The 27,001-nt window shown below is 44.7% G+C and overlaps 2 protein-coding genes and 1 pseudogene across 3 annotated transcripts; 1 reads left to right on the plus strand and 2 right to left on the minus strand.

The window, feature by feature from the left end:
• Window positions 1–5,203: 5,203 nt before the first annotated feature.
• Window positions 5,204–14,086, minus strand: LOC311116910 (ras and Rab interactor 3-like). Its single transcript, XM_084191932.1, has 7 exons — window positions 13,935–14,086; window positions 10,846–11,042; window positions 10,509–10,620; window positions 10,029–10,163; window positions 9,710–9,873; window positions 8,454–8,587; window positions 5,204–7,432 (listed from the first exon to the last, which is right to left on the minus strand). Exons 1-7 carry the CDS (start codon window positions 14,068–14,070, stop codon window positions 6,883–6,885), a joined length of 1,428 nt encoding a protein of 475 aa, XP_084048058.1. The 5' UTR covers window positions 14,071–14,086; the 3' UTR covers window positions 5,204–6,882.
• Window positions 14,087–17,748: 3,662 nt separating this feature from the next.
• Window positions 17,749–19,905, plus strand: LOC311116908 (transmembrane protein 121-like; the record flags this gene model as incomplete). Its single annotated transcript, XM_084191931.1, has 3 exons — window positions 17,749–17,862; window positions 18,174–18,344; window positions 19,222–19,905. The coding sequence occupies 3 exons, from the start codon at window positions 17,749–17,751 to the stop codon at window positions 19,903–19,905; spliced, it is 969 nt and encodes a 322-aa protein (XP_084048057.1).
• Window positions 19,906–25,161: 5,256 nt separating this feature from the next.
• LOC311116907 (tuberoinfundibular peptide of 39 residues-like) lies at window positions 25,162–26,568 on the minus strand (annotated as a pseudogene). The gene is made up of 2 exons: window positions 26,453–26,568; window positions 25,162–25,523 (listed from the first exon to the last, which is right to left on the minus strand). The product of its transcript is annotated as a tuberoinfundibular peptide of 39 residues-like (transcript).
• Between the last annotated feature and the right edge of the window lie 433 nt (window positions 26,569–27,001).

Genomic DNA, 27,001 nt, shown 5'->3' on the forward strand with positions numbered 1-27,001 from the left:
TTAGAATGCTGGTTGTTGTCATGAATGTCTGTGGAATGCGGTAGGCCAGAGTCAAGCGCAGGACACAGAATGAAATGAAAATCTACTTTACTGTATAGTAAAGAACCAAGCAAAACCTCCAACACAGGGAGGAGCAAACCCGCTCACAAACGTCACTCGAAACAAGTAACAAACACGCACAACACACAGTGGGGCGAACAGGTTAAATAGGGAAGGACATAATACCATAATGGGAAACAGGTGTGCAACACTAGACAACAACCAGATGAACATAGAAACATGAAACATAGATCGGCAGCAGCTAGTATTCCGGTGACGACGAACGCCGTAGCCTGCCCGAACCAGAAGGAAGGGCAGTCTTGGCAGAACCCGTGACAGTTGTTGCATTCATTCTGTTAGCTGCCTACGCACACCGTGGAACACAGGGACACAGGGAGAAGCGATGCATTGGTCTCATTAAAATTGAAGAGTCCCTTTACACACCTGTCAAATACGACAAATCACTCTCAATGAACACACACATAGGCACACACACACACACACACACACACACACACACACACACACACACACACACACACACACACACACACACACACACACACACACACACACACACACACACACACACACATCTAAACAAATCTGGTTCCACCAATAAGGTGAGTGTTAAACCAGAAAATACCCTCTAAAGTACCTGTGACAACTATTACATACTATTCCACTTCACTTTGTAAATGGTTTCTTTAGCTATCTATTGGCCAAACAAATAAATGCTGTATGCACAATGTACCAAGCTCGATCCATAATGTTTCAACATCTATACCCATCCCTGTGTTTCAACATCACTGAACACCTTACTCATAGAAGCAGAAAAGGTCTGATTGATGGCCCCAAAGATCTGGACGTTGTCATCTTTGTGAGACGATCCATAGGCATTTGCATACACCTGGTCTCGTTACCCAGGTGGAACATCATTAGGTAGTCATTTAAAAATAATGGCCGGCGTGGAAGTAGCTGTTTCTCAGAACAATAACCTTATACCTCCTTGCCTGCCACTTATTATGGACTGATAGAACAGAAGGAAGGAGAGGGGGAAAGACGAAGAGGGGAAGGAGGAGAGAGGGGGAAAGAAAGAGAGGGGGAGAAAGATAGAGATAGAAAGAGAGGGAGAATGTGTGAGAGAGAGAGGGTGTGTAAGAGAGAGAGAGTGTGTGTAAGAGAGAGAGAGGGTGTGTAAGAGAGAGAGAGGGTGTGTAAGAGAGAGAGAGGGTGTGTAAGAGAGAGATAGATGGTGTGTAAGAGAGAGCGGGTGTGTAAGAGAGAGAGGGGGTGTGTGTGAGAGAGAGGGTGTGTAAAAGAGAGAGGGGGTGTGTAAGAGAGAGAGGGTGTGTAAGAGAGAGAGAGGGTGTGTGAGAGAGAGAGGGTGTGTAAGAGAGAGAGATGGTGTGTAAGAGAGAGAGAGAGTGTGTAAGAGAGAGAGAGGGTGTGTGAGAGAGAGGGTGTGTAAGAGAGAGAGAGGGTGTGTAAGAGAGAGAGAGGGTGTGTAAGAGAGAGAGAGGGTGTGTAAGAGAGAGAGGGTGTGTAAGAGAGAGAGAGGGTGTGTGAGAGAGAGAGGGTGTGTAAGAGAGAGAGATGGTGTGTAAGAGAGAGAGATGGTGTGTAAGAGAGAGAGGGTGTGTAAGAGAGAGAGAGGGTGTGTGAGAGAGAGAGGGTGTGTAAGAGAGAGAGAGGGTGTGTAAGAGAGAGAGGGGGTGTGTAAGAGAGAGAGAGGGTGTGTAAGAGAGAGAGAGATGGTGTGTAAGAGAGAGAGGGTGTGTAAGAGAGAGAGAGGGTGTGTGAGAGAGAGAGGGTGTGTAAGAGAGAGAGAGGGTGTGTGTAAGAGAGAGAGAGAGTGTGTGTAAGAGAGAGAGAGGGTGTGTAAGAGAGAGAGAGGGTGTGTAAGAGAGAGAGAGGGTGTGTGAGAGAGAGAGGGGGTGTGTGTAAGAGAAAGAGAGGGTGTGTAAGAGAGAGAGAGGGTGTGTGAGAGAGAGAGGGTGTGTAAGAGAGAGAGGGTGTGTAAGAGAGAGAGAGAGAGTGTGTAAGAGAGAGAGAGAGTGTGTGTAAGAGAGAGAGAGGGTGTGTAAGAGAGAGAGAGGGTGTGTAAGAGAGAGAGAGGGTGTGAGAGAGAGAGAGGGTGTGTAAGAGAGAGAGGGTGTGTAAGAGAGAGAGAGGGTGTGTGAGAGAGAGAGGGTGTGTAAGAGAGAGAGAGGGTGTGTAAGAGAGAGAGGGGGTGTGTAAGAGAGAGAGAGGGTGTGTAAGAGAGAGAGGGTGTGTAAGAGAGAGAGAGGGTGTGTAAGAGAGAGAGGGGGTGTGTAAGAGAGAGAGAGGGTGTGTAAGAGAGAGAGATGGTGTGTAAGAGAGAGAGGGTGTGTAAGAGAGAGAGAGGGTGTGTGAGAGAGAGAGGGTGTGTAAGAGAGAGAGAGGGTGTGTGTAAGAGAGAGAGAGAGTGTGTGTAAGAGAGAGAGAGGGTGTGTAAGAGAGAGAGAGGGTGTGTGAGAGAGAGAGGGGGTGTGTGTGAGAGAGAGGGTGTGTAAGAGAGAGAGAGAGAGTGTGTGTAAGAGAGAGAGAGGGTGTGTAAGAGAGAGAGAGGGTGTGTAAGAGAGAGAGAGGGTGTGTGAGAGAGAGAGGGTGTGTAAGAGAGAGAGGGTGTGTAAGAGAGAGAGAGGGTGTGTGAGAGAGAGAGGGTGTGTAAGAGAGAGAGAGGGTGTGTAAGAGAGAGAGGGGGTGTGTAAGAGAGAGAGAGGGTGTGTAAGAGAGAGAGGGTGTGTAAGAGAGAGAGAGGGTGTGTAAGAGAGAGAGGGTGTGTAAGAGAGAGAGAGGGTGTGTGAGAGAGAGAGGGTGTGTAAGAGAGAGAGAGGGTGTGTGAGAGAGAGAGGGTGTGTAAGAGAGAGAGAGGGTGTGTGTAAGAGAGAGAGAGAGTGTGTAAGAGAGAGAGAGGGTGTGTGAGAGAGAGAGAGGGTGTGTGTGAGAGAGAGGGTGTGTAAGAGAGAGAGGGTGTGTAAGAGAGAGAGAGAGTGTGTGTAAGAGAGAGGGAGAGTGTGTGTAAGAGAGAGAGAGGGTGTGTGTAAGAGAGAGAGAGGGTGTGTAAGAGAGAGAGAGGGTGTGTGAGAGAGAGAGGGTGTGTAAGAGAGAGAGGATGTGTAAGAGAGAGAGAGGGTGTGTAAGAGAGAGAGAGAGGGTGTGTAAGAGAGAGGGGTTGTGTAAGAGAGAGAGGGTGTGTAAGAGAGAGAGGGTGTGTAAGAGAGAGGGGTTGTGTAAGAGAGAGAGAGGGTGTGTAAGAGAGAGAGGGGGGGTGTGTAAGAGAGAGAGAGGGTGTGTAAGAGAGAGAGAGGGTGTGTAAGAGAGAGAGAGGGTGTGTAAGAGAGAGAGGATGATAGATGGGGGAAGCGAGGTGATGAGGGGTAAGTAGTCCGCGAGAAGGTACCTTACAAAGCGATGGGGTCACACTATTCTAAAACCTCCTTATAATGTCATTGTGTCGAGCAGAGTAGGGCTAACAGAGTGTCATTGTGTCGAGCAGAACAGGGCTAACAGAGTGTCATTGTGTCGAGCAGAACAGGGCTAACATAGTGGCATTGTGTCAAGCAGAACAGGGCTAACAGATTGGCATTGTGTCAAGCAGAACAGGGCTAACAGAGTGTCATTCTGTCGAGCAGAACAAGGCTAACAGAGTGTCATTCTGTCGAGCAGAACAGGGCTACCAGACTGTCATTGTGTCGAGCAGAACGGGGCTAACAAAGTGTAATTGTGTCGAGCAGAACAGGGCTAACAGAATGTCATTGTGTCAAGCAAAACAGGGCTAACAGAGTGTCATTGTGTCAAGTAGAACAAGGGCAAACAGAGTGGCATTATGTCGAGCAGAACAGGGCTACCAGACTGTCATTGTGTCGAGCAGAACAGGGCTAACAGAGTGGAATTTTGTCGAGCAGAACAGGGCTAACAGAGTGTCATTGTGTCAAGCAGAACAGGGCTAACAGAGTGTCATTGTGTCAAGTAGAACAGGGCTAACAGAGTGTCATTCTGTCGAGCAGAACAGGGCTACCAGACTGCCATTGTGTCGAGCAGAACAGGGCTAACACAGTGTCATTGTGTCGAGCAGAACGGGGCTAACTTTTGCTTTATTGGGTGCAGGGACAATGGTGGCCATCTTGAAGCATGTGGGGACAGCAGACTAGGATAGGAGAGATTGAATATGTCCGTAAACACACCAGCCAGCTGGTCTGCGCATGCTCTGAGGACACGGCCAGGGATGCTGTCTGGGCCGCGTCGGTGGCACTGTGTTATCCTCAAAGGGGGCGAAGAAGGTGTTTAAAAAAACGTACAAAATGGAATTCAAATAATTCAACCGATGTTGTTCAAAAGCTGAAAAATAACCAACATTTCAGTTAATCGCTCAGCACTAATACATATGTAAGTAAGGTTTGAAATGATTATGTTTTAGTCAAATATTATATATGTTTGGACTTCTTGCGTTCAATTTGCAGTCTACAAATTATTTTTAATTATGTTCCAGCCCCCGACCATCGCGCAAGAAAAAAATCTGCCCGCAGCTGAATCTAGTTGATGAACCCTGGTTTAGGAGATATATCAGTGAAGACCCCCTCTTCCAGGGCAATAGGAGACGCTGCATGTATTTCTGTACACTGCCAGGGGGAGGAAGAATCATGTCTAAACCAATTTAGGATGGGGCAAAACGCTAGTGCCTGGAAATACAATTTAAAGTTGGGTCCTCTTTGCAAGTTTGTTAATTTTGCCATACCTTGCCATATACTATTCATTTCGAAACCTCACTGTGAATTGTATCCCAATATCCAGAAGGGGGAGCCATGGGAAGCATTGAAGTACAGAAATTCAGCCATGGCAATATATTCATTTTGACAATAGATATTCTGCCGGTTAAAGCAACTGGGATATTATTCCATCTACTGAGGTCAGATTGAATAGATTTTAGCGTTCTGCTAAAGTTTTTGGCAATGGTTTTATCTAAGAAAGGAAATATATCTACTCCCAAATACTGAAAATAGGAAATATTGGAATTTCTGAAATGATTCTTTGTGCGTTTCATCTCTTAATATTTCCACATAAAACCATTTCACCTTTCACCTTTTAAAAACAAAACAATTCACTTATCAATGTGAAAAAACAACAATCAAAGCCATAATGCTATATAAGGTCATTATGACAGTTTTATTAATTACAGTATAATAAGGCTGTACACCATCAGTGCCTGGTAGACTTGTATTTGAACTTAATGAATGGCATTGTAGCAGATCCCCTCCAGAATGAGACTTGAAAGGTTCTTCCAGGACACCAATGTAATGTGGCCACAGCACAGCTACAAGAGTATACAAACCAGCACAGCAAATATGGATGTACAGTACAGGGAGTAGCAGAGTCGTTCTTGAGCATATAAACCTAGTGAGATAATTATTGGCAAGGATACTGTCATGCTAAATTCAATTAGCAAAACCAATGAACAGCTGATTGTCAGTCTGAACTGTGGCAGAAGCAAATAATCTGTTAAATATGAAAACAAACACCGTCCGGACAGGATACATGGATTGCGTCCCAAATAACACCCTATTCCCTACATAGTGCATTACTTTTGACCAGAGCCCTATGGGCCCTGGTCAAAAGTAGTGCACTACATAGGGAATAGGGTTCCATTTGGGATACAAGCAGAGACTCCTTGTCCTGATCCCTTACAGTTTAATTATACAGCCTATTGTGCCCTTTCAAACTAGAGGAGGACGATATCCTCTTTATCTCTGTAGCTTTGGTCAACTTTGCAGAGAGAGGAAGGCAGACTCACAGAGCTAGATGAGTTACCATAGAAGTAATATAGAAGCTGAAGTGAACTTGAGTGGATCCCCTGTGTGATATTTAACGTCTGAAGTATGAACCAGTCCTACATGAGTTGATGGTGGTGGGTCTTCTTCACTGAGCAATATGAGTTACAATAGAAGTCATACAGATGTACTGTCTTAATTTGATCGCTCTGTTGTCGCAGAGAGTTTTCCTGCGCAGCCTTTTTCAAAGGCTTCTAAAGTTTGTAATTTCCACTTTGAAATGCTAGACTTGATTTGCCCTAACGAAAAATGTGTCAACCCTACAAAAATGTCCATTAATTATAACCCACATAATAATTCACATTTCCTGTTGCTGCAGGATTATTGTCCTGCTGTGAGAAATGGATCAAATTAAGATAGAGCACATCTGTATAGAAGCTAATGTCAACTTGAGTCTCCTGTTGTGTGATTTGATATTTAGACCTGAAGATCAAGGTGCACATCTGTATAGAAGCTAAAGTCAACTGGAGTCTCCTGTTGTGTGATTTGATATTTAGACCTGAAGATCAAGGTGCACATCTGTATAGAAGTTAAAGTCAACTGGAGTCTCCTGTTGTGTGATTTGATATTTAGACCTGAATATCAAGGTGCACATCTGTATAGAAGTTAAAGTCAACTGGAGTCTCCTGTTGTGTGATTTGATATTTAGACCTGAAGATCAAGGTGCACATCTGTATAGAAGCTAAAGTCAACTGGAGTCTCCTGTTGTGTGATTTGATATTTAGACCTGAAGATCAAGGTGAGGTGATGGTGGTGGTTCTCTTCTTTCAGAATGTCTCCACATGTTGTCAATGGCAGACCTAAACATTGTGTATATGGTTGTGTATAAGGCAAAAACTAATGTTTCATTTAAAATGGCAATAATGATTGAGCCGGAAGCCATTGTATTCACTTGAGCAGCTCCTTGATCCTTTGAGTCCCACGTACGCATGCACACACGCACACACGCATGTACGCACGCACACACCCATGCACCCGCACACTGATGTCATCATATCTCCATCAGACTCTCCTCCTCCTCAGGCTCTGGCTCGGCTGCGGGAGCAGGCTCCTCGCTCTCCGCCTCCTGTCCTTCTGCCTCCTGTCCTTCTGCCTCCTGTCCTTCTGCCTCCTGTCCTTCTGCCTCCTGTCCTTCTGCGTCCTGTCCTTCTGCCTCCTGTCCTTCTGCCTCCTGTCCTTCTGCCTCCTGTCCTTCTGCCTCCTGTCCTTCTGCGTCCTGTCCTTCTGCCTCCTGTCCTTCTGCCTCCTGTCCTTCTGCCTCCTGTCCTTCTGCATCCTGTCCTTCTGCCTCCTGTCCTTCTGCGTCCTGTCCTTCTGCGTCCTGTCCTTCTGCGTCCTGTCCTTCTGCGTCCTGTCCTTCTGCCTCCTGTCCTTCTGCGTCCTGTCCTTCTGCCTCCTGTCCTTCTGACTCTGTCCTTCCAGGCCGGTAGACAAAGTAGTACTCCTTGTGGGGCTCACTGTGGTGAAGACTGGACTTGATAGTGAGGGGGAACTCCTCAGGGGCCAGAAGCTGATGGTGGCCCTCCACCAGCACACTCAGGCTGTAAAATAGAATAGAACAGAATAGAATAGAACAGAATAGAACAGAATAGAATAGAACAGAACAGATAGAACAGAATAGAATAGAACAGAACAGAATAGAACAGAATAGAACAGAATAGAACAGAATAGAATAGAACAGATAGAACAGAACAGAATAGAATAGAACATATAGAACAGAACAGATAGAACAGAACAGAACAGAGCAGAATAGAATAGAACAGAATAGAACAGAACAGAATAGAACAGAACAGAACAGAACAGAATAGAATAGAACAGAATAGAACAGAACAGAATAGAACAGAGCAGAATAGAACAGAACAGAACATAACAGAATAGAACAGAACAGAATAGAACAGAGCAGAACAGAACAGAGCAGAACAGAACAGAACAGAATAGAATAGAACAGAATAGAACAGAACAGAATAGAACAGAACAGAATAGAACAGAGCAGAACAGAACATAACAGAATAGAATATAACAGAACAGAATAGAACAGAACAGATATAACAGAACAGATAGAACAGAACAGAACAGAATAGAACAGACCAGAACAGAATAGAATAGAACAGAATAGAACAGAACAGAATAGAACAGAGCAGAATAGAACAGAACAGAATAGAACCGAACAGAATAGAACAGAGCAGAATAGAACAGAGCAGAATAGAATAGAATAGAACAGAATAGAACAGAACAGAGCAGAATAGAACAGAACAGAATAGAACCGAACAGAATAGAACAAAGCAGAATAGAACAGAGCAGAATAGACCAGAACAGAATAGAACAGAGCAGAATAGAACGGAATAGAATAGAACAGAATAGAACAGAAGATAATAGGTTAGAATGGAATAGAATATAACAGAATAGAATAGAATGGAATAAATACTTCATTTTGTGAGTTAGGGTCAGCATACACATATTGATATGCTCAGGGTCAGCCACGGAGCAACGCCCCTGGATGGAGAGAGCAGTTTTGAAGGGGTTAAGTGCCTTGGTCAAGGGCACAATGGCAGGAGATTGTACCTGTAGGACTCTGGCTCTGCCACCTCAAACTTGACAGCACACTGGGAACACAGGTCCTGGGCTGTGGTGTTGGGGTGGACCCCCAGCGTCTTAGTGTTACACCCCACCTCCAGGAACGACACGTTGATGAAGTCCTGCAACGGGACAGCGCAGAAAGAGGAATGACATGAAATATCATATGACAATTTGTTTTATTGTCAACATAATGACAATACAATTTCAAAGAATACTGATATAGTCATAATGATCAAATGTCAAAATACTGCAGTGACATTTTCTATTCTATTACTCTGCGTCAAGCCTGACTTGTAAAGACCAACTGGACTACCGGGCCTAGTTTAGGGGGTCTCTTTTCCCAGCCTAACCCTAACCCTAACCCTAGCTTTATCCCTAATCCTAACCCTAGCCTTATCCCTAACCCTAACCCTAATCCTAAACCTAGCCTTATCCCTAACCCTAACCCTAATCCTAACCCTTATCCCTAACCCTAACCCTTATCCCTAACCCTAACCCTAAACCTAACCCTAACCCTAGCCTTATCCCTAACCCTAACCCTAACCCTAACCCTAATCCTAACCCTAACCCTAATCCTAACCCTAACCCTAACCCTAATCCTAACCCTAGCCTTATCCCTAATCCTAACCCTAATCCTAACCCTAATCCTAACCCTTATCCCTAACCCTAACCCTAATCCTAACCCTTATCCCTAATCCTAACCCTAATCCTAACCCTAGCCTTATCCCTAACCCTAACCCTAATCCTAACCCTAGCCTTATCCCTAATCCTAACCCTAATCCTAACCCTAGCCTTATCCCTAATCCTAACCCTAATCCTAACCCTAGCCTTATCCCTAACCCTAATCCTAACCCTAACCCTAGCCTTATCCCTAACCCTAACCCTAACCCTAATCCTAATCCTAACCCTAACCCTAATCCTAATCCTAACCCTAGCCTTATCCTTATCCTTATCCCTAACCCTAACCCTAATCCTAACCCTAACCCTAACCCTAACCCTAACCCTAACCCTAACCCTAGCCTTATCCCTAACCCTAACCCTAATCCTAACCCTAGCCTTATCCCTAACCCTAACCCTAACCCTAACCCTAACCCTAACCCTAACCCTAATCCTAACCCTAACCCTAACCCTAACCCTAACCCTAGCCTTATCCCTAACCCTAACCCTAATCCTAACCCTAGCCTTATCCCTAACCCTAACCCTCTGTGTGTGCTACCCTGGTGGTCCTGACATGTACTGACCTGTACAGATGAACGTGACACGCTGGCTTTGTTCAGGGTGCGTCTCTTCTCCCAGCGGTGGATAGAGTCCTGGATCTCCAGACTGAGCTGCCGTGTCACAACCTGCTTGTCATAGTTCTTTATGTGCTCCAACGCTCCATACATAGTCGTCAGGTAGTAGGAGCCTGGTGACACACACAAGATAGTCATCATTAGTAGGCACATACACTGCATCTAACAGTGGTACTATGTGTGCGTCAGTGCTGTTATGTGTGTGTTCGTATGTGTGTGTGTACGTGTGTGTGTGTGCGCGTGTGTATGGAATTTAGTTTGTCCCTACCCTCTCCTAGCTGCAGTGCAGGGTCCATCAGCTCCATCATATACTCTACATCCAGTAGCAGGAAGGCCATGTTGCTCCTGGCCAGGACGTACATCAGCACCGGGAGGAAGTCATCTGCACCATGGGCCCTCCCTGCTGAACACATCAACCACCATCTTAGTCAGTTCACCTGACAATCAGGTATTTGTCAATCAGGTATTTGTGAGGCAGTACTGATCAATCATCCTCAACTTCAATCTCCACTCTCAGTCAGGTATTTGTAGACACTGGTGTCGTCCGGCAGTAATGATCAATCATTATCAATGTCAATCTGCACTTGTACACTAGCCCTGACTTTCGTTTGCAGATAGTCGAGTAATAATTAAAAAGAGACTTGGGAGGATGGCATCATGAGACTACTCTTACACTAACAAACAACATGACAAAGTTAATCATAATTCAACCACCAAAATCTACCCAGAAACAAAGACAGCACCTCACCTGGACAGCCTATAGACATGGATTCATAGATGATCTTGCAGGTCTTAAGGAGCAGATCAATCTTCTTCTGAGGGGAGTACTCCTGGTGGAGGGTCATCAACTTCAGCTGGATCTAAAATAGATGGATGGACGGATGGACGAACAGATGGATAGATGTACTTTGTTAATCCCTGAGGGGAAATTCATGTCATACAGCGGCAGACAAAACCCCCACTGTACAAGACAAAAACAGAATATAAAGTCAGGAGCCATATAAAAGTGAATGCCCTGGTCAACAGTAAATCCCTACATTAGTGCCATTAAGGTGTCATTTCAGATGCAGCCCATAACTGTCTACCTTCTCCATGACAGGGGTCTCTGGGATGCTGGTGGTGATCCCCAGTTCTGTGGTGGTGGTACCCAGGACGACACTCTGGTTCTCCCTCAGTCTCTTCAGACAGCCGTCCCTGGCGTGGATGTTTTTCAGGCCTGAATACACAGCCTCCTGCAGAGGCTTCAGCATAGCCTTACACAGGGCAGCCTCAATAATCACCTCTGGAGAACAACATGACAAAACAGTGGCCACCATTTCTATTTGAGAAGAGAGCTTGTTGCAGGCAGCTACATTTAGTCTTCAGTGCAATGCAAAGTAGGAAACTAGAATGTGGTTCCTCATTGGTGCTGGTTATACTCGCTGAGCAAATCTGGAAGCTGTTAAAAAAATTATTAATGAATGTATTTTTGGTGGATGATCACCTCTGGAGAGGAATGACACACATCACGCTGGTTAGAAATCAATGGTCTCCCTTGGAGCGGTCTATGTCTATGGCACTCTGCGTCCTTACACAGGGCTAAATATGTATTGATTTGACTTTATCTTAGATTCCCTGTCTATTCGACGCCATCTGACACATGTATTTTTGCCTGCAGTTATAGTTCTTTATGGACAAAAGATAACCAAATGGTTATTAATTCAGTATGAATATTATCCTCACTTGAATATATACGGTATTTATATGTACACTTTGTAAGAAAACCTGACATTCAGCATTCACGTTGGAGGCTAAATAAGTTGTATATTAAAGCAATAAGGCCCGAGGGGGTGTGGTATATGGCCAGTATATGGCACCTGTGCGTCAATCTGAGTAACATAATAAAACAATCCCCATCAAAATCTGTCAGTTTAAGCAGCATCATATGATGCAAAATGCATCATACGGGGAGGATTTCTGTATTTTCAAAGTAACATTTCTTGAAAACTTGATCGCTGACAAGCAAAACATTTGGGACTATGTCAACAATGGACAAATGAAACAAATACCAAAATATAGTTTTTGGGTGGAGTTTTCCTTTAAGCTAGAGTGTTTTTTGCATGGGCTGTGTTTCAATCCAACGCATCCGCCTACACCAGGGTTCTTCAATTCTGGTCCTGGAGGGCCGAAACACTTCTGTTTTTTATTTCTACCTGGTAGTTAATTGCACTCACCTGGTGTCCCAGGTCTGAATTAGCCCCTGATTAGAAGGAGAGGGTGAAAAACAGAGGTGTTTCGGCCCTCCAGGACCGGAATTGAAGAACCCTGGCCTACACTATATATACAAAACTATGTGGATACCCCTTCAAATTAGTGGATTCGGCTATTTCAGCCACACCTGTTGCTGACAGGTGTATAAAATCGAGCACACAGCCATGCACATTTCTGCCCTGCTTGAGCTGCCCCGGTTAACTGTAAGTGCTGTCATGAAGTGGTAGGCCACACAATCTAACAGAATAGGACTGCCGAGTGCTGAAGCACGTAGCGCGTAAAAATCGTCTGTCCTCGGTTGCAACACTCACTACCGAGTTCCAAACTGCCTCTGGAAGCAATGTCAGCACAATAACTGTTCGTAGGGAGCGTCATGAAACGGGTTTCCATGGCCAAGCAGCCGCACACAAGCCTAAGATCACCATGCGCAATGCCAAGCGTTGGCTGGAGTGGTGTGAAGCTTGCCGCCATTGGACTCTGGAAAGTGGAAACACGTTCTCTGGAGTGATGAATCACGTTTCTCCATCTGGTAGTCCGAAGGACGAAATCTGGGTTTGGTGGTTGCCAGGAGAACGCTACCTGCCCGAATGCATAGTGCCAACTGTAAAGTTTGGTGGAGGAGGAATAATGGTCTGGGGCTGTTTTCATGGTTCGGGCTAGGCCCCTGAGATCCAGTGAAGGGACAACTTAATGCTACAGCATACAATGACATTCTAGAAGATTCTGCGCTTCCAACTTTGTGGCAACAGTTTGGGGAAGGCCCTTTCCTGTTTCAGCATGACAATGCCCTCGTGCACAAAGCGAGGTCCATACAGAAATGGTTTGCCGAGATCAGTGTGGAAGAACTTGACTGGCCTGCACAGAACCCTGACCTCACCTTTGGGATGAATTGGAACGCCGACTGCGAGCCAGGCCTAATCGCCCAACATCAGTGCACGACCTCACTAACGCTTTTGTGGCTGAATGGAAGCAAGTCCCCGCAGCAATGTTCCAACATCTAGTGGAAATAATTCCTAGAAGAGTAGAGGCTGTTATATCAGCAAAGGGGGGACCAACTCCATATTAATGCCCATGATTTTGGAATGAGATGTTCGACGAGCAGCTGTCCACATACTTTTGGTCATGTAATGTATGTCAGCTAATTAATTCAGTATGAATATTATCCTCATTGCATATATACTGCATTTATATGTACACTGTGTAAGAAAACCTAACACTCAGCATTCACACTGGAGGCAAAATAAGTTGTATATTAAACCCAATTAAGCCATCAAATGTCAACAGTAGCAACCCTCACTAACAACCATGTTGTCTGTCCCTGTTGTAATTTCACAGGTGTCACTAGAAAGTCTAATTTCCCACGCACAGAGAGAAGACTGTGATATACAACTGTCTCCTATTTGACAGTAAATAAGGGGAACATCCTGTTTGCCAAATGTCCTGTTGGACACTGAATATGGTGGGCATGTTAATTTGAAGATTAGTGAGAACTGAAGCATTCATGTGAAAGACAGTGTTAATGTGTATGCACACATGACTGTAAGTCGCTTTGGATAAAAGCGTCTGCTAAATGGAATATATTATTATTATTATTATTAAATTATGAATATAGCCACGGCCAGGTAGAAACTGTATCAGACAAATAAAATGTTACTTTTTTTGGAGGGGGGGTGGGTCTCAAAATAAGGAGCAAGAGGAACTCAGTGTTTGAGTGTGTAAGGAGTCTCGAGAATGGTGTGTCTAACGCTGTGTGTTGACAGATGAATGTTGAGTATATCAAGGAGAATTACACAGGCCCCGGGGAATCGAACCCAAAATCCTGCCATTGCAAGCGCCATGCTCTACCAACTGCAGTAACTCTTTGATTACAACTGCTAGACTATGTTACTGTATCTAGCCTCTAACATGTTAGACTGTATCTCACCTAGTTTGTCCTCTGTGTAGACATTAGGCTCCAGTAGGTTCTGTAGCTCAGTGCTCTGGATAAGGTAACTCTTCAGCTGGGTCATCATCTGCCTGATTTCCTGCAGCATCTCAGTGCTGGAGCTGTGCTTCCCCATGGTCTCCAGGATATACACCCTGTGGTCAGATACGTTCATTGATTAGTCCATCAAGGGTGTCCGAATCGATTACAAAATTAGGGTAATTGAACACATTTTCCATTTCCCATTGGACAGGGATATGAGTAGGTGTCCACATACTTTTGGCCATTTTAGTGTAGCTGGCTGCATTCGCTAACTAAGTAAGTAAAAGTGAAAGTGAAATAAATACAATGAAATATAGCTATTTCTCTCTCACTCTCTCTCTTGCTTCTACTTCATTTTTGAATAAATTAATTTGTTCAAAACTGTTCAACTATTGTCTTTCTCTCTCTTTGAGTCAACTACTCACCACATTTTATGCACTCAATGCTAGCTCACTGTAGCTTATGCTTTCAGTACTAGATTCATTCTCTGATCCTTTGATTGAGTGGACAACATGTCAGTTCATGCTGCAAGAGCTCTGATAGGTTGGAGGACGTCCTCTGGAAGTTGTCATAATTACTGTGTATGTCTATGGAAGGGGGTGAGAACCAAGAGCCTCCTAGGTTTTGTATTGAAGTCAATGTACCCAGAGGAAAACGGAAACTAGCTGTCCTCCAGCTACACCATGGTGCTACACAGACAGTGCTGTTGAGGCTACTGTGGACCTTCATTGCAAAACAGTGTGTTTTAATCAATTATTTGGTTAATATACTGTGGGGAGAACAAGTATTTGATACACTGCCGATTTTGCAGGTTTTCCTACTTACGCTGCAGGATTTTAATCCATGACGGCGTAGTGTGTTACTAATGGTTTTCTTTGAGACTGTGGTCCCAGCTCTCTTCAGGTCATTGACCAGGTCCAGCCGTGTAGTTCTGGGCTGATCCCTCACCTTCCTCATGATCATTGATGCCCCACGAGGTGAGATCTTGCATGGAGCCCCAGACCGAGGGTGATTGACGGTCATCTTGAACTTCTTCAATTTTCTAATAATTGCGCCAACAGTTGTTGCCTTCTCACCAAGCTGCTTGCCTATTGTCCTGTAGCCCATCCCAGCCTTGTGCAGGTCTACGATTTTATCCCTGATGTCCTTACACAGCTCTCTGGTCTTGGCCATTGTGGAGAGGTTGGAGTCTGTTTGATTGAGTGTGTGGACAGGTGTCTTTTATACAGGTAACGAGTTCAAACAGGTGCAGTTAATACAGGTCATGAGTGGAGAACAGGAGGGCTTCTTAAAGAAAAACTAACAGGTCTGTGAGAGACGGAATTCTTACTGGTTGGTAGGTGATCAAATACTTATGTCATGCAATAAAATGCAAATTAATTACTTAAAAATCATACAATGTGATTTTCTGGATTTTTGTTTTAGATTCCGTCTCTCACAGTTGAAGTATACCTAGGATAAAAATTACAGACTTCTACATGCTTTGTAAGTAGGAAAACCTGCAAAATTGGCAGTGTATCAAATACTTGTTCTCCCCACTGTATTTAGTATAGTTTTATCTAAAAAGGAAAACTTTGTTAATGTTTCGCTATTAAATTTTTCTGAAATTCACTGAGGATGGTCCTCTCCTTCCTCTGCTCCTCTCCTCTCTGCAAACCGCATAGCCCCTGACCTCTCCTCCTCTCCCCTACAGCACACAGTCTAGCCCTTCTCCTCCTCTCCTCTCCTCCTCTCCTCCCCTCTGCCTCTCCTCCTCTCCTCTCCCACACACAAAACCCCCACACTCCTCCCCTCCTGTCCTTCTCTCTAACACACATAGCTCTTCTCTCCTCTCCGCTTCCCTCCACACACCTCCTAGTCTCAGTGGTTCGTGGTGATAATCTCTCTGTTCCCAGAAGGCCCTGGCTCCCCGCTGCTTTAGGCTCATCATCCCTTATTATTACACTTCCTCAATAGAAGCCTGCGGTTGCTATGGAAGCCAGCAGCAGCTCTGGTCTAGGCACTGCCTGGTGAGTGTTAGACATAGAAATAGAATCCCTAGAATGGACTTGATTTCCATTCTAGTTATTCTATTTATGGCATTAGCTGTATTGGGAGATAAACAGTGTCTGGGATTTTTTGTGATATTTGGGGGCAGAAACGAGCTGACGAGGGAAAAGTTTTGTTGACGTGTGGCTTGATTAAACCATATTATGAAGTAAATGTGCGGTGAGTGGTTGAAATTGAGAGCCCTCTTATTGAACTGCGGTAAGTTGTATGCAATAATATTGCAATGATTTGACTGTTTTATGCGGAAAGAGTTTATTTGTTTATTTGGATCCCCATTAGCTTTTGCAGAGACAGTAGATCTTTTTCCTGGGGTCCACAAAAAACACAAAACATGACAAGTAACAAAACACTGGTACACTGATAGACAAGGACAGTCACACGAAGGTATATAGTGGGGTAAAATTTGGTCTCTATGCAGGGTATATTTGTCTCTTTCTCTCTAGAGAAGTCGTCTCTCTGCAGGGTATATTTGTCTCTTTCTCTCTAGAGAAGTCATCTCTCTGCAGGGTATACTTGTCTCTTTCTCTCTAGAGAAGTCATCTCTCTGCAGGGTATACTTGTCTCTTTCTCTCTAGAGAAGTCATCTCTCTGCAGGGTATACTTGTCTCTTTCTCTCTAGAGAAGTCATCTCTCTGCAGGGTATATTTGTCTCTTTCTCTCTAGAGAAGTCGTCTCTCTGCAGGGTTTATTTGTCTCTTTCTCTCTAGAGAAGTCATCTCTATGCAGGGTATACTTGTCTCTTTCTCTCTAGAGAAGTCGTCTCTCTGCAAGGTATACTGTACACCTCTCTCTTCAGTTTGTCCTTGAACCAGAACCATACTTAAATTTCACAGGATATATATATATATTGTGTGTGTGTGTGTGTGTGTGTGTTATACACACATAGGTGTGTATCCATCGTCTTCTGTATGTGGTTACCTTTATAACATGAATCCAAGTCATACTACTGCCCCCTGCTGTAACAGTGTGTAATCACAGGAGATTAGACGCAGCATACAACTAGAACACAGATTGGGCTAAACTAACCACTTATTCTGTTCTCTCTCCCCAGACTCTACAGACTGACAGAGGAGAAACAGTTACTCTGGACTTGTACAGGACTCATCACAGGAACTACGCATCTCTCTCTCTCCGAGGCCTGTCTCATCAGTAGATTCTCTTTAGAAGCCCCACAGTGAAGACACAGTGATACCTTTGGACAATTGAAGCAAGCACACACATTTTCCTCAGGAAAATGCTGCTAACTGATGCTGACTCACATGATCAGCTGACACCAATAGACGTGGTCCTTCCGTGAGGACTCGGCCACTAGAAAGTCTACAACTGAAGATACGTGGATTTGTCATTTTCCTATGGAGCAATAAAGCCCAACTGCTATGTTCATTGTATTACTGAGGGGATTCCCAGGTTATGGAGTTGTGTAGTGAGACCTTGATGTCAGCAGTAGCACAGCAGACTCAATGGAACTGCGCTGAGATAGGGGATGCACCAGTCTGCATGGCTTAAACAGACCATAATATATCAATGCAATTATCCTAAGTGCATTTTTTTCAACAATGTAAAAAAATCTGAATGTATCTGTTAATTTAGTTGGGATTGATCAGGTACACTTGACTTTTGCCCCTAAAATAACTGACTGAGAAAACTGTAAACTGCAACTTTTGTTTTGGAGGACTACAACAGGAAGTTCAGCTCTGTAAAACTACAACCCCCATTACCCACCATGGTGTTGCCGCAGCCAGACAAGCGCCATGTGTGCCTGACCACCATGGTGATCATGACCAGCATGGCCTTTATGGATGCCTACCTGGTAGAGCAGAACCAGGGGCCCAGGAAGGTAAGAGGCCTTAAAAAAAATTATATTAAGCTGTAGTCTGTGATTCAAAAAAGAATAAAACTATACATCATTCATTTAAAAGTCCGAAAATAGATGTACCATTCGTAGACTGTAGCTTTGAATTACAAAATTATTTAAAGTTGGCCTTTTAATCAGTGATTTTACTGTTTTGACATCCTTTTTTTTTTTTTTTCATCTCTTTCATTGCCTTTCAATTGTTTGCTTTTTATTTATTTCAATGTATTGTTTTACTGTAGAAACTGTTTTGCGATTTTAATGTTAGGTAAATGAAGTATGATGTGTATTTGTAGATCGGGGTGTGCATCATCGTGCTGGTGGGAGACATCTGTTTCCTCATCGTGCTGCGCTACGTGGCGGTTTGGGTCGGGGCTGAGGTGAAGACCGCCCGCCGTGGCTACGCCATGATCCTCTGGTTCCTCTATATCTTTGTCCTGGAGATCAAGCTCTACTTCGTCTTCCAGGTAGGGAGAAGGCTGGGCCAGAAACCAGAGGGTCATGAGTTCCAATACCAGTGCCTACCGGGGAAAATCTGGTGGGGAGTGGGCCGGTGTAATAGGACTTTCCAGGTGAACAAAAAGGAGAGCAGTCATTGATGAAGTCATTCAAAATCAATACGGTTTAATTACAAGAATTCAGGGAGACACCTCCAGAACAGATGCATAGAACATTTCTAACTGGCCTCTTGGAGACCCTTAATATCCTAATCAGACAGCACCAAGTGTACCTTAAACACCAGCCAGAGAGGCTTCTGGAAGTCCAAACAAAAGACATTGACTGTCAGCTGCAAAAGAATCACACAGTGTTTCACATAATAAAATGATTATCAGTGTCCTCAGTCCTTGTACCTCCAGTCTGGCGTCAATCACTATCAGCAGATATTAGTTTAATCCATAACATCTAGTCTAGTGACCATCAACCCGAGTGTTACAAACAGAACGCTGGAAATCATGTGTAGTACAGAAAGGGAAGATATAGAAATATGCTAAACATTGCATTAAACACTCTAAACTGAATATTAACTTTATTCATCTTAAATATTGCCATTACAGCCGGCAACCGGAGTGTTGCTGGCATCAGTATCCCAGATACCATCTCCTTTCGTTGTACCCTTGAGCAGGATACTTCGCCCCTAAACTGCTCCAGGGACGCTGCACTGTGGCTAACCGTGGGGTGTGTATGTGTGTGTATTGGCTGGGGGGCGGGGAGGGGATGCTGCAACCTGATCTCATAGTTTAATGTCGGGACTTGACAGGGCTGGATACTGACAGAGATCCTGAAAAAGACACATTTCAATATCTCTCTGACAATTAACAACAAAGAATGTCTTATATCTTCTAGAACTACAAGGCGGACAGGAAGAGCCTGGAGACAGTGGCCCGGAAGGCTCTAACCTTACTCCTCTCTGTGTGCGTCCCGGGGCTGTACCTGGTCCTTGTGGCTCTGGACAGCATGGAGTACGTGAGAACCTTCCGGAAGAAGGAGGACATGCGGGGGAGGCTGTTCTGGGTGGCCCTGGACTTGCTGGATGTTCTGGACATCCAGGCCAACCTGTGGGAGCCCCAGCGGACGGGCCTGCCCATCTGGGCCGAGGGACTGATGTTCTTCTACTGCTACATCCTCCTCCTTATCCTGCCCTGCGTCTCCCTCTCTGAGATCAGTGTCCAGGGGGAACACGTCTCGCCTCAGAAGATGATGCTGTACCCTGTTCTTAGTCTCGTTACTATAAACATAGTGACTATCTTGATCCGCGGGGTCAACATGGTGCTGTTCCAGGATAGTAGGGTTTCCACAATTTTCATAGGGAAGAACGTGGTGGCCATAGCCACGAAGGCCTGTACGTTTCTGGAGTACAGGAGGCAGGTGAAGGAGTTCCCTCCACAGGACCCTAGCATGGCAGGTATAGCATTAGAGCTGCAGCAAGGGAACTCTGTGGGTCACAGCCACGGGCACAACCAGACCTTACCCAATGCCACCACTAGCCTCCCCGATGAACTCTCACCGACCGAGGTCATAGACACATGACCCTCGCCCATGGATAGTTAGATCCTTTTCACACTGTAATGCCGAGCGGATCCATGCTGTGATGTCTTTGGTATTTTTCTTTCACACTGTGCTTTCCAGCAACTACCAGTGCAGTACAGCTTGGCTTAGCTTGGCTCAGTAGTGTGAAAATGGTGGCACGTGTCTGACCCTGGGCACAGCTAGACTGGACTAGACTTCTCAGAGCTCAGTATGACCCCAACCAAGACTGTTCCCGTCCTATGGGGTGGCAGAAGCAGAAAGAAACACCATGTTTCACTGAGGCCGCTCCAGCTCAGGAAAACGGCCCAGCGCCTTGCCAGCCAGCCTACCAGATGAACTGATGAGATCATTCTGATAAAGACTGATGTGTTTTTCTATTTTATTGTGTGTGTTTCTATACTTCTCTATGGTGGACTAGCAGACAGACAGACACATACTGGAGACCTCAGATACAAAGCCCAGCTCAGCTGACAGGAGCTTATAGTCTACCAGTTAACCAGACCTTTGTGCAAATACTACTCAAAATAATTTCAAATACTATTTCTGGACTTGATTGAGCTTGCCTGGCACAATGGAACCAATTGAATAGTGGCAATACTGAAAACCACACCCATCTGGCACTCCAGGCAGGCTAGAGCAAACATTAAACGTTTTTGAAAGATTTCCAGTAGTATTTGAACCCAGGTCTCCTGTAAACTCCTTGTCCTTTTTGACTCACTGGGATTTTTTGTAATTCCAAGACAATGTTTTTAAGTGATGGTGTAATGCTGTAATTCTCTTTGTCATTTTAAATATATATATATATATATATATATATATATATATATATATATATATATATATATATACACATACATACATACAGTGTATATATATATACACTGTCATTGAAGCAGCATTCATTTGAGGAATTTCAGAGTGAGGATGGTTAGAGGGAAACAAAGAGAGGGAGGGGTGGACGGTGGAAGAGAAAGCAAGAAGAGAGAGAGGGAGTGAGTTAGAGAGAAAGAAAGAAAGATGGGAGGGAGGGTGGGAGTGGGAGGAAAAGGGCTTGGGAGAGCGGCAGTGTGTGTCGGGGGTGGTGGGTGGGAGGAATGGAGGGATGGAGGATGGGTAAAGGGCTGGGGAGAGGGGCAGTGTGTGTCGGGGGTGGTGGGTGGGAGGAATGGAGGGATGGAGGATGGGTAAAGGGCTGGGGAGAGGGGCAGTGTGTGTCGGGGGTGGTGGGTGGGAGGAATGGAGGGATGGAGGATGGGTAAAGCTGCTTATTAGGTGTAAGCCTCTCAGAAAGGGATCCAATTACCATGCTACTGTGAGGCTTTTAAAGTACGAGACCAGACCATATGTATGGTGTCCATATTAGGACATCCTTAGAGTCACAAGAAGGTGGTGTCAGACACCTGGGCCCGTATGTATCAAGCATCTCAGAGTAGGAGTTCTGATCTAGGATCAGTTTTGCCTTATAAATCATAATGAATTAGAGGAATGACCTGATCCTAGTTCAGCACTCTGACTCTGAGATACTTTGTGAATACGGGCCCTGACTATACCCACTCCTTGTGACTCAGAGGCTGTCCTAATATGGGCACTAGATGAAACACCTCTGTGTTTCCCTGAGCTCAGCACTAATGGAATAATAAAGAGGGTCCACAGCCCTTATAGTTTCTCAATGTGTCTTAGTATGTGTGCTTATGTAGCATTGTGTGTTTGTGTGTGTGTGTTTGTGTGTGCTTATGTAGCATTGTGTGTGTGTGTGTGTGTGTGTGTGGGTGGGGGGGGGGGGGGGGGGTGAGTGCTTGTTTTTGTGTGATACACATACCTTATAAAACTCTACTTTAAAAATATACAATGAAAAATCCATATGCTCTTTCTTTGGCAGGAAACATGCATGCATAATATTTAGTATAAAACATGAAAGACCAAGCTCTCAAACAACATTCAAATTACCATAGATGTGTTTAGCTGAGAGATACACAATGTCTTAACTTTTTTTTTATGGTGGAAACAGAATATACTAAAAGGCCAAAAGTGCTCGTCGAATATCTCATTACAAAATCATGGGCATTAATATGGAGTTGGTTCCTCCTTTGCTGCTTCTGGGAAGGCTTTCCACTAGATGTTAGAACATTGCTGTGGGGACTTGCTTCTATTCAGCCATAAGAGCATTAGTGAGGTCGGGCACTGATGTTGGGCGATTAGGCTTGGCTAGCAGTCGACGTTCCAATTCATCCCAAAGGTGTTCAGTGGCTTTGAGGTTAGGGCTCTGTGCAGGCCAGTCAAGTTGTTCCACACTGATCTCGACAAACCATTTCTGTATGGACTTCGCTTTGTGCACGGGGGCAATGTCATGCTGAAACAGGAAAGGGCCTTCCCCAAACTGTTGCCACAAAGTTGGAAGCACAAAATCTTCTAGAATGTAATGTATGCTGTAGCATTAAGATTTCCCTTCACTGGAACTAAGGGGCCTAGCCCGAACCATGAAAAACAGCCCCAGACCATTATTCCTGTTCCACCAAACTTTACAGTTTGCACTACGCATTTGGGCAGGTAGCGTTTTCCCGGCATCCGTCAAACCCAGATTCGTCCGTCGGACTGCCAGATGGTGAAGCGTGATTCATCACTCCAGAGAACGCGTTTCCACTGCTCCAGAGTCCAATGGCGGCGAGCTTTACACCACTCCAGCCGATGCTTGGCATTGCGCATGGTGATCTTAGGCTTGTGTGCGGCTGCTCGACCATGGACACCCATTTCATGAAGCCCACGACGAACAGTTCTTGTGCTGACGTTGCTTCCAGGGGCAGTTTGGAACTCGGTAGTGAGTGTTGCGACCGAGGACAGACGATTATACAGTACTGTCCCAGGCTATACAGTACCATGTCCCAGGCTATACAGTACCATGTCCCAGGCTATACAGTACCATGTCCCAGGCTATACAGTACCATGTCCCAGGCTATACAGTACCATGTCCCAGGCTATACAGTACCATGTCCCAGGCTATACAGTACCATGCAAAATGCACAATAAGATGCTGAAGTCTTACTTAGTTCCTGTAAATAAGTATTTGGGTGCTGTGGCCCAGGAGTATGAAAAAGACGACCAGGGGAGGTGATACAGTAACATGGCCAGGAGAGGGAACAGATTACAGCAATAAGAAAAAAAGGGTACCGTATAGTAGGATAGAGAAGCAGCATCAATGGAGGGGAATCATTGGTTTGCAGAAAGCAATTTAGAGTCTGCCGATTGGGTGAGTCTGCCAGGTAGCACCACTGGGTCCGGTGATAAATAATAGTCTCTGCTGTCCTGGGTCTACTTATCTATCACAGCAGAGCAGAGAGCTAGCCGGGTCTCTGGGTCTCTAGCTGATTCTGATTCTATGGCCACTTCCCCTTGGACCCTAGACAAGAAATAACCAATGAGCATTGTTGCAGATGACTACAAAACGGATATCCAAACAGGACAGATGAAGAGGCAAGCCTTAATCTTTAACTCTTATATGTTAAGTCCCCTATTTGGGGGACTTTGAGCAGTTCTGGACCGGTTCCAACAGACTTGTCTTGGGGTTCGGAGTCTTATAGTGCAAGAAAGCCCCATCCAAGGTTGCCATGTCTGCAGTTTTCCTGAAACTGGGCTACTTTGATAACGATTTTGAAGGGGTGAAAATGTATTGGTCGCGGGATGCAGGTTTTTGGGCTACATCTAAATTGCCCCGCGGCTGCCATGGCATTTCTCTTTTTTTTTAAATCTATAATGCACACACACATAAACGCACACACACACGCACACTCAGGCACACACTCACGCACACATACAGAAAAACACACACAAACACACATACAGGGCTCATCGTTGCTGAATGACAGCTCTCTGCTTATTATAGCCACAAGTCTGCCTATATTGTCATAAGCACATGTAAAACATGATAATAAACATTAGAGAGAGAGAGAGAGAGAGAGAGAGAGAGATATTAACTCATAAATCACAGGTCTGCCGCATTACCAAATTAATGGTCCACTCTCCAAAAGTAATGGGGTCAGGCTGGTGTATTTAGCTTCGGCACCCATTTATTTTCTCATCATAAGTTTATTAAAATATTCAATTTTTAACACATCATAACTTGGATGTTGGGGGAATAGATCATCATCTGCTGTCCAAGTTCTTAGCTAAGGGTTTGTGCTCCCCTAGACGCACACACACACACACACACACACACACACACACACACACACGCAGGCACGCGCACACACACGCACACACACACACGCACGCACACACGCACGCAGGCACGTGCACATACACACATACACACACACACACACGCGCACATACACACACACACACATGTGTGCACACAATTCAGGCCGGGATTCAATGCGAAGCGCGTTGTAGAGTCCTGTCGACAATGCACCTTTTAAAGTCAATGTTCCCGCGCAGATGTCGGCTCATTCGGAATTGACCTTCAAATCAAGCACCCTGCAACCCGCCTCAGGTTGAATTCTGGCCGCAGGTCCCTTTGAGAAGTAAATTACAAACTGCTTTTCAATTTACCCTAACCCTGCTGTATATTACATTACGTGTCAAACTCATTCCACGGAGGGCAGAGTGTCTGCAGGTTTTCACTCCTCCCTTGTAGTTGATTGATGAATTAAGGTCACTAATTAGTAAAGATACTCCCCTAACCTGGTTGTCTAGGTCTTAATTGAAAGGAAAAACCAAAAACCCGCAGACACTAGGCCCTCCATGGAATGAGTTTGACACCTCTGCCTTACACCTTCCACCAGACTGCAGAGACCATCAGTTAAGTGCATCAGCTAAAAAAAATGTGTGAATTTCCATATGACCAAAAAAAAATTTTTAAACATAAGAACATAGGAACCATGGAGGAATAATAACCATATTAATACAATGATCAATCGTTTGCTTGATTTCCTCATTATGAACAGCCCCATGGTAGACCCACAGCTGAACAACGATGGCACCATCGCAATGGAAGTCTCTCAATGTATTTATTAGTTCAATCAACAATTGAACTGGATCAAAACAATCATGTAAACAAATGCATGTAAAAATCCTGTGTCAATTGATGCTCCACATTCACAGTTTATCCTTCATCAAACATCACATAAAGATCTGATAAATATCTTTATTGACTTTTAAATTCGGAAAGAAAACGTAATTATTTAAATCAGGGTACGCTATGAATTGTTTTGTTGAAATCAGGGTACGTTATTTATGTACAGGCTTAGAGCAGTCATCTTACTACTGGGAGTTGACGACCAAAAAGTTTCTGCATATAGGAGATAAGCCACTTCTGTCTCTCAATGGTGGTTAACAGCTTACTCTTCTCCCTGAACACTGCATCATCTGCCACCACGATGTTCCTCTTCTCCTCATGCAGAGCCCAGTCACCCAGCCAGCCATTGGCCATGTCCTCATCCATCTGCGACTGGCCCACCATTGGGAGCCACTGCTCCCCCAGGAGCTCTGCCTTGCTCTTGGCCGCACCAAGGTCTTGGGCTGACATCATCTGAATGCTCCAATCACGGAGCGAGATGGAGGGCCAGAGAACCTCCCACTCCTCCCTCTTGTTGGAGTCTCCTGAATCGCCTGGAGGGGTGCCTCTGGAAGCAGACAGAAGAACAGGAATGATAGAACTCACTTCCAATATAGGAACAATGGATCTCACGAGGAACCATTTCTATATATAGAACTCTTCCATATAAGAACAATGGATCTCACTAGGAACGATAGAACCATTTCTATTGATAGAACTCACTACAATTACAGGAACAATAGTGCTCACTACCATAGAAAGATTGATCTCACTACCATGGTGTCTTAGTCTCAAATTACAACAGTAAAAGGGTAGATAAAGATCAAATCAAATCAAAATCAGATCAAATTTTATTGGCCACATGCGCCGAATACAACAGGTGCAGACATTACAGTGAAATGCTTACTTACAGCCCTTAACCAACAGTGCATTTATTTTTAATAAAAAAGTAAAATAAAACAACAACAAAAAAAGTGTTGAGAAAAAAAGAGCAGAAGTAAAATAAAATAACAGTAGGGAGGCTATATATACAGGGGGGTACCGGTGCAGAGTCAATGTGCGGGGGCACCGGCTAGTTGAGGTAGTTGAAGTAATATGTACATGTGGGTAGAGTTAAAGTGACTATGCATAAATAATTAACAGAGACGCAGCAGCGTAAAAAGATGGGGTGGGGGGGCAGTGCAAATAGTCCGGGTAGCCATGATTAGCTGTTCAGGAGTCAAGATGAAGATGAAGGGAGCTCACACTTTTGGGGAAAAGGGGGAGAAACAGGATGGACTATCTGGGTGAATTTCTAAATTGTTTACTTGTTCCTCATGACCTCTTTCAACCGACTCACCTCGCCTCCTTTTCAAAATGTCAGAAGAAACAAGTTCTGTCCTCAATCCGTGGAGAAGATGAAAGATAGGGGACGGGAAGAATGAGGATTCACTCTCTGTCTTACTTCTGTCTTACAGGGAGGAAGGACAGGTAATTGGGACACTGAGTGAGTCTTACCTGTGTATGGGTCGGAGGCATGGCTGAGGGTAGCTGGAGGTCACCAGAGTCATGGCCATTATGGTCAGCAGCAGGAGGGTGAGGCGTGAGGCAGCGGGAGGAGCCAAACCAGCCATCCTTAAATCCACTCGACTGGCCCACCAACCAACACCAGCCAGCCAATCGGAAGAAAACATATTAGTGTTTTATTCTCTTGTGATACAGTACATTCATATTCACTCACTCTTTCAATCTCGGATAACCCAGAACTAAAGTCTTGTATAATTGGTCAGATGCTTGATTAAGTTCTGGGTCCATACGTGTTAAAAGAAGAGATAAAATGAGGATTGGAACCAGAACGAAGAGCTCCACCCTCTCTCTTTGCAAGTTACGGGCCGAAAGTCCCATCCTCTTCCGAAATTCGAAAGATGCTAACACCTGCGAAATCATGATTTGTCCAAATAGCCAGTGACGGAAAAACCCACCAGAACTAACGTTGCTCGTCATCTCATGCATCCTGTTGTGTCATGCCAGATCAACGGTACCATTTGTGCTTACGCAGTCTGTTCA

Source organism: Coregonus lavaretus (genome assembly GCF_964263955.1).
Source record: "Coregonus lavaretus genome assembly, contig: HAP1_SCAFFOLD_2356, whole genome shotgun sequence".
NCBI lineage: Eukaryota > Metazoa > Chordata > Actinopteri > Salmoniformes > Salmonidae > Coregonus > Coregonus lavaretus.

Coding starts and splice junctions, on each gene's coding strand:
- LOC311116910 (XM_084191932.1), bottom strand. CDS start 14,070: ATGGGGAAGCACAGCTCCAGCACTGAGATGCTGCAGGAAATCAGGCAG. Junction 9,874..10,028: donor TGCACTGCAGCTAGGAGAGG/GTAGGGACAAAC, acceptor GTGTGTCACCAG/GCTCCTACTACCTGACGACT. Junction 8,588..9,709: donor TGTCACGTTCATCTGTACAG/GTCAGTACATGT, acceptor GTCCCGTTGCAG/GACTTCATCAACGTGTCGTT.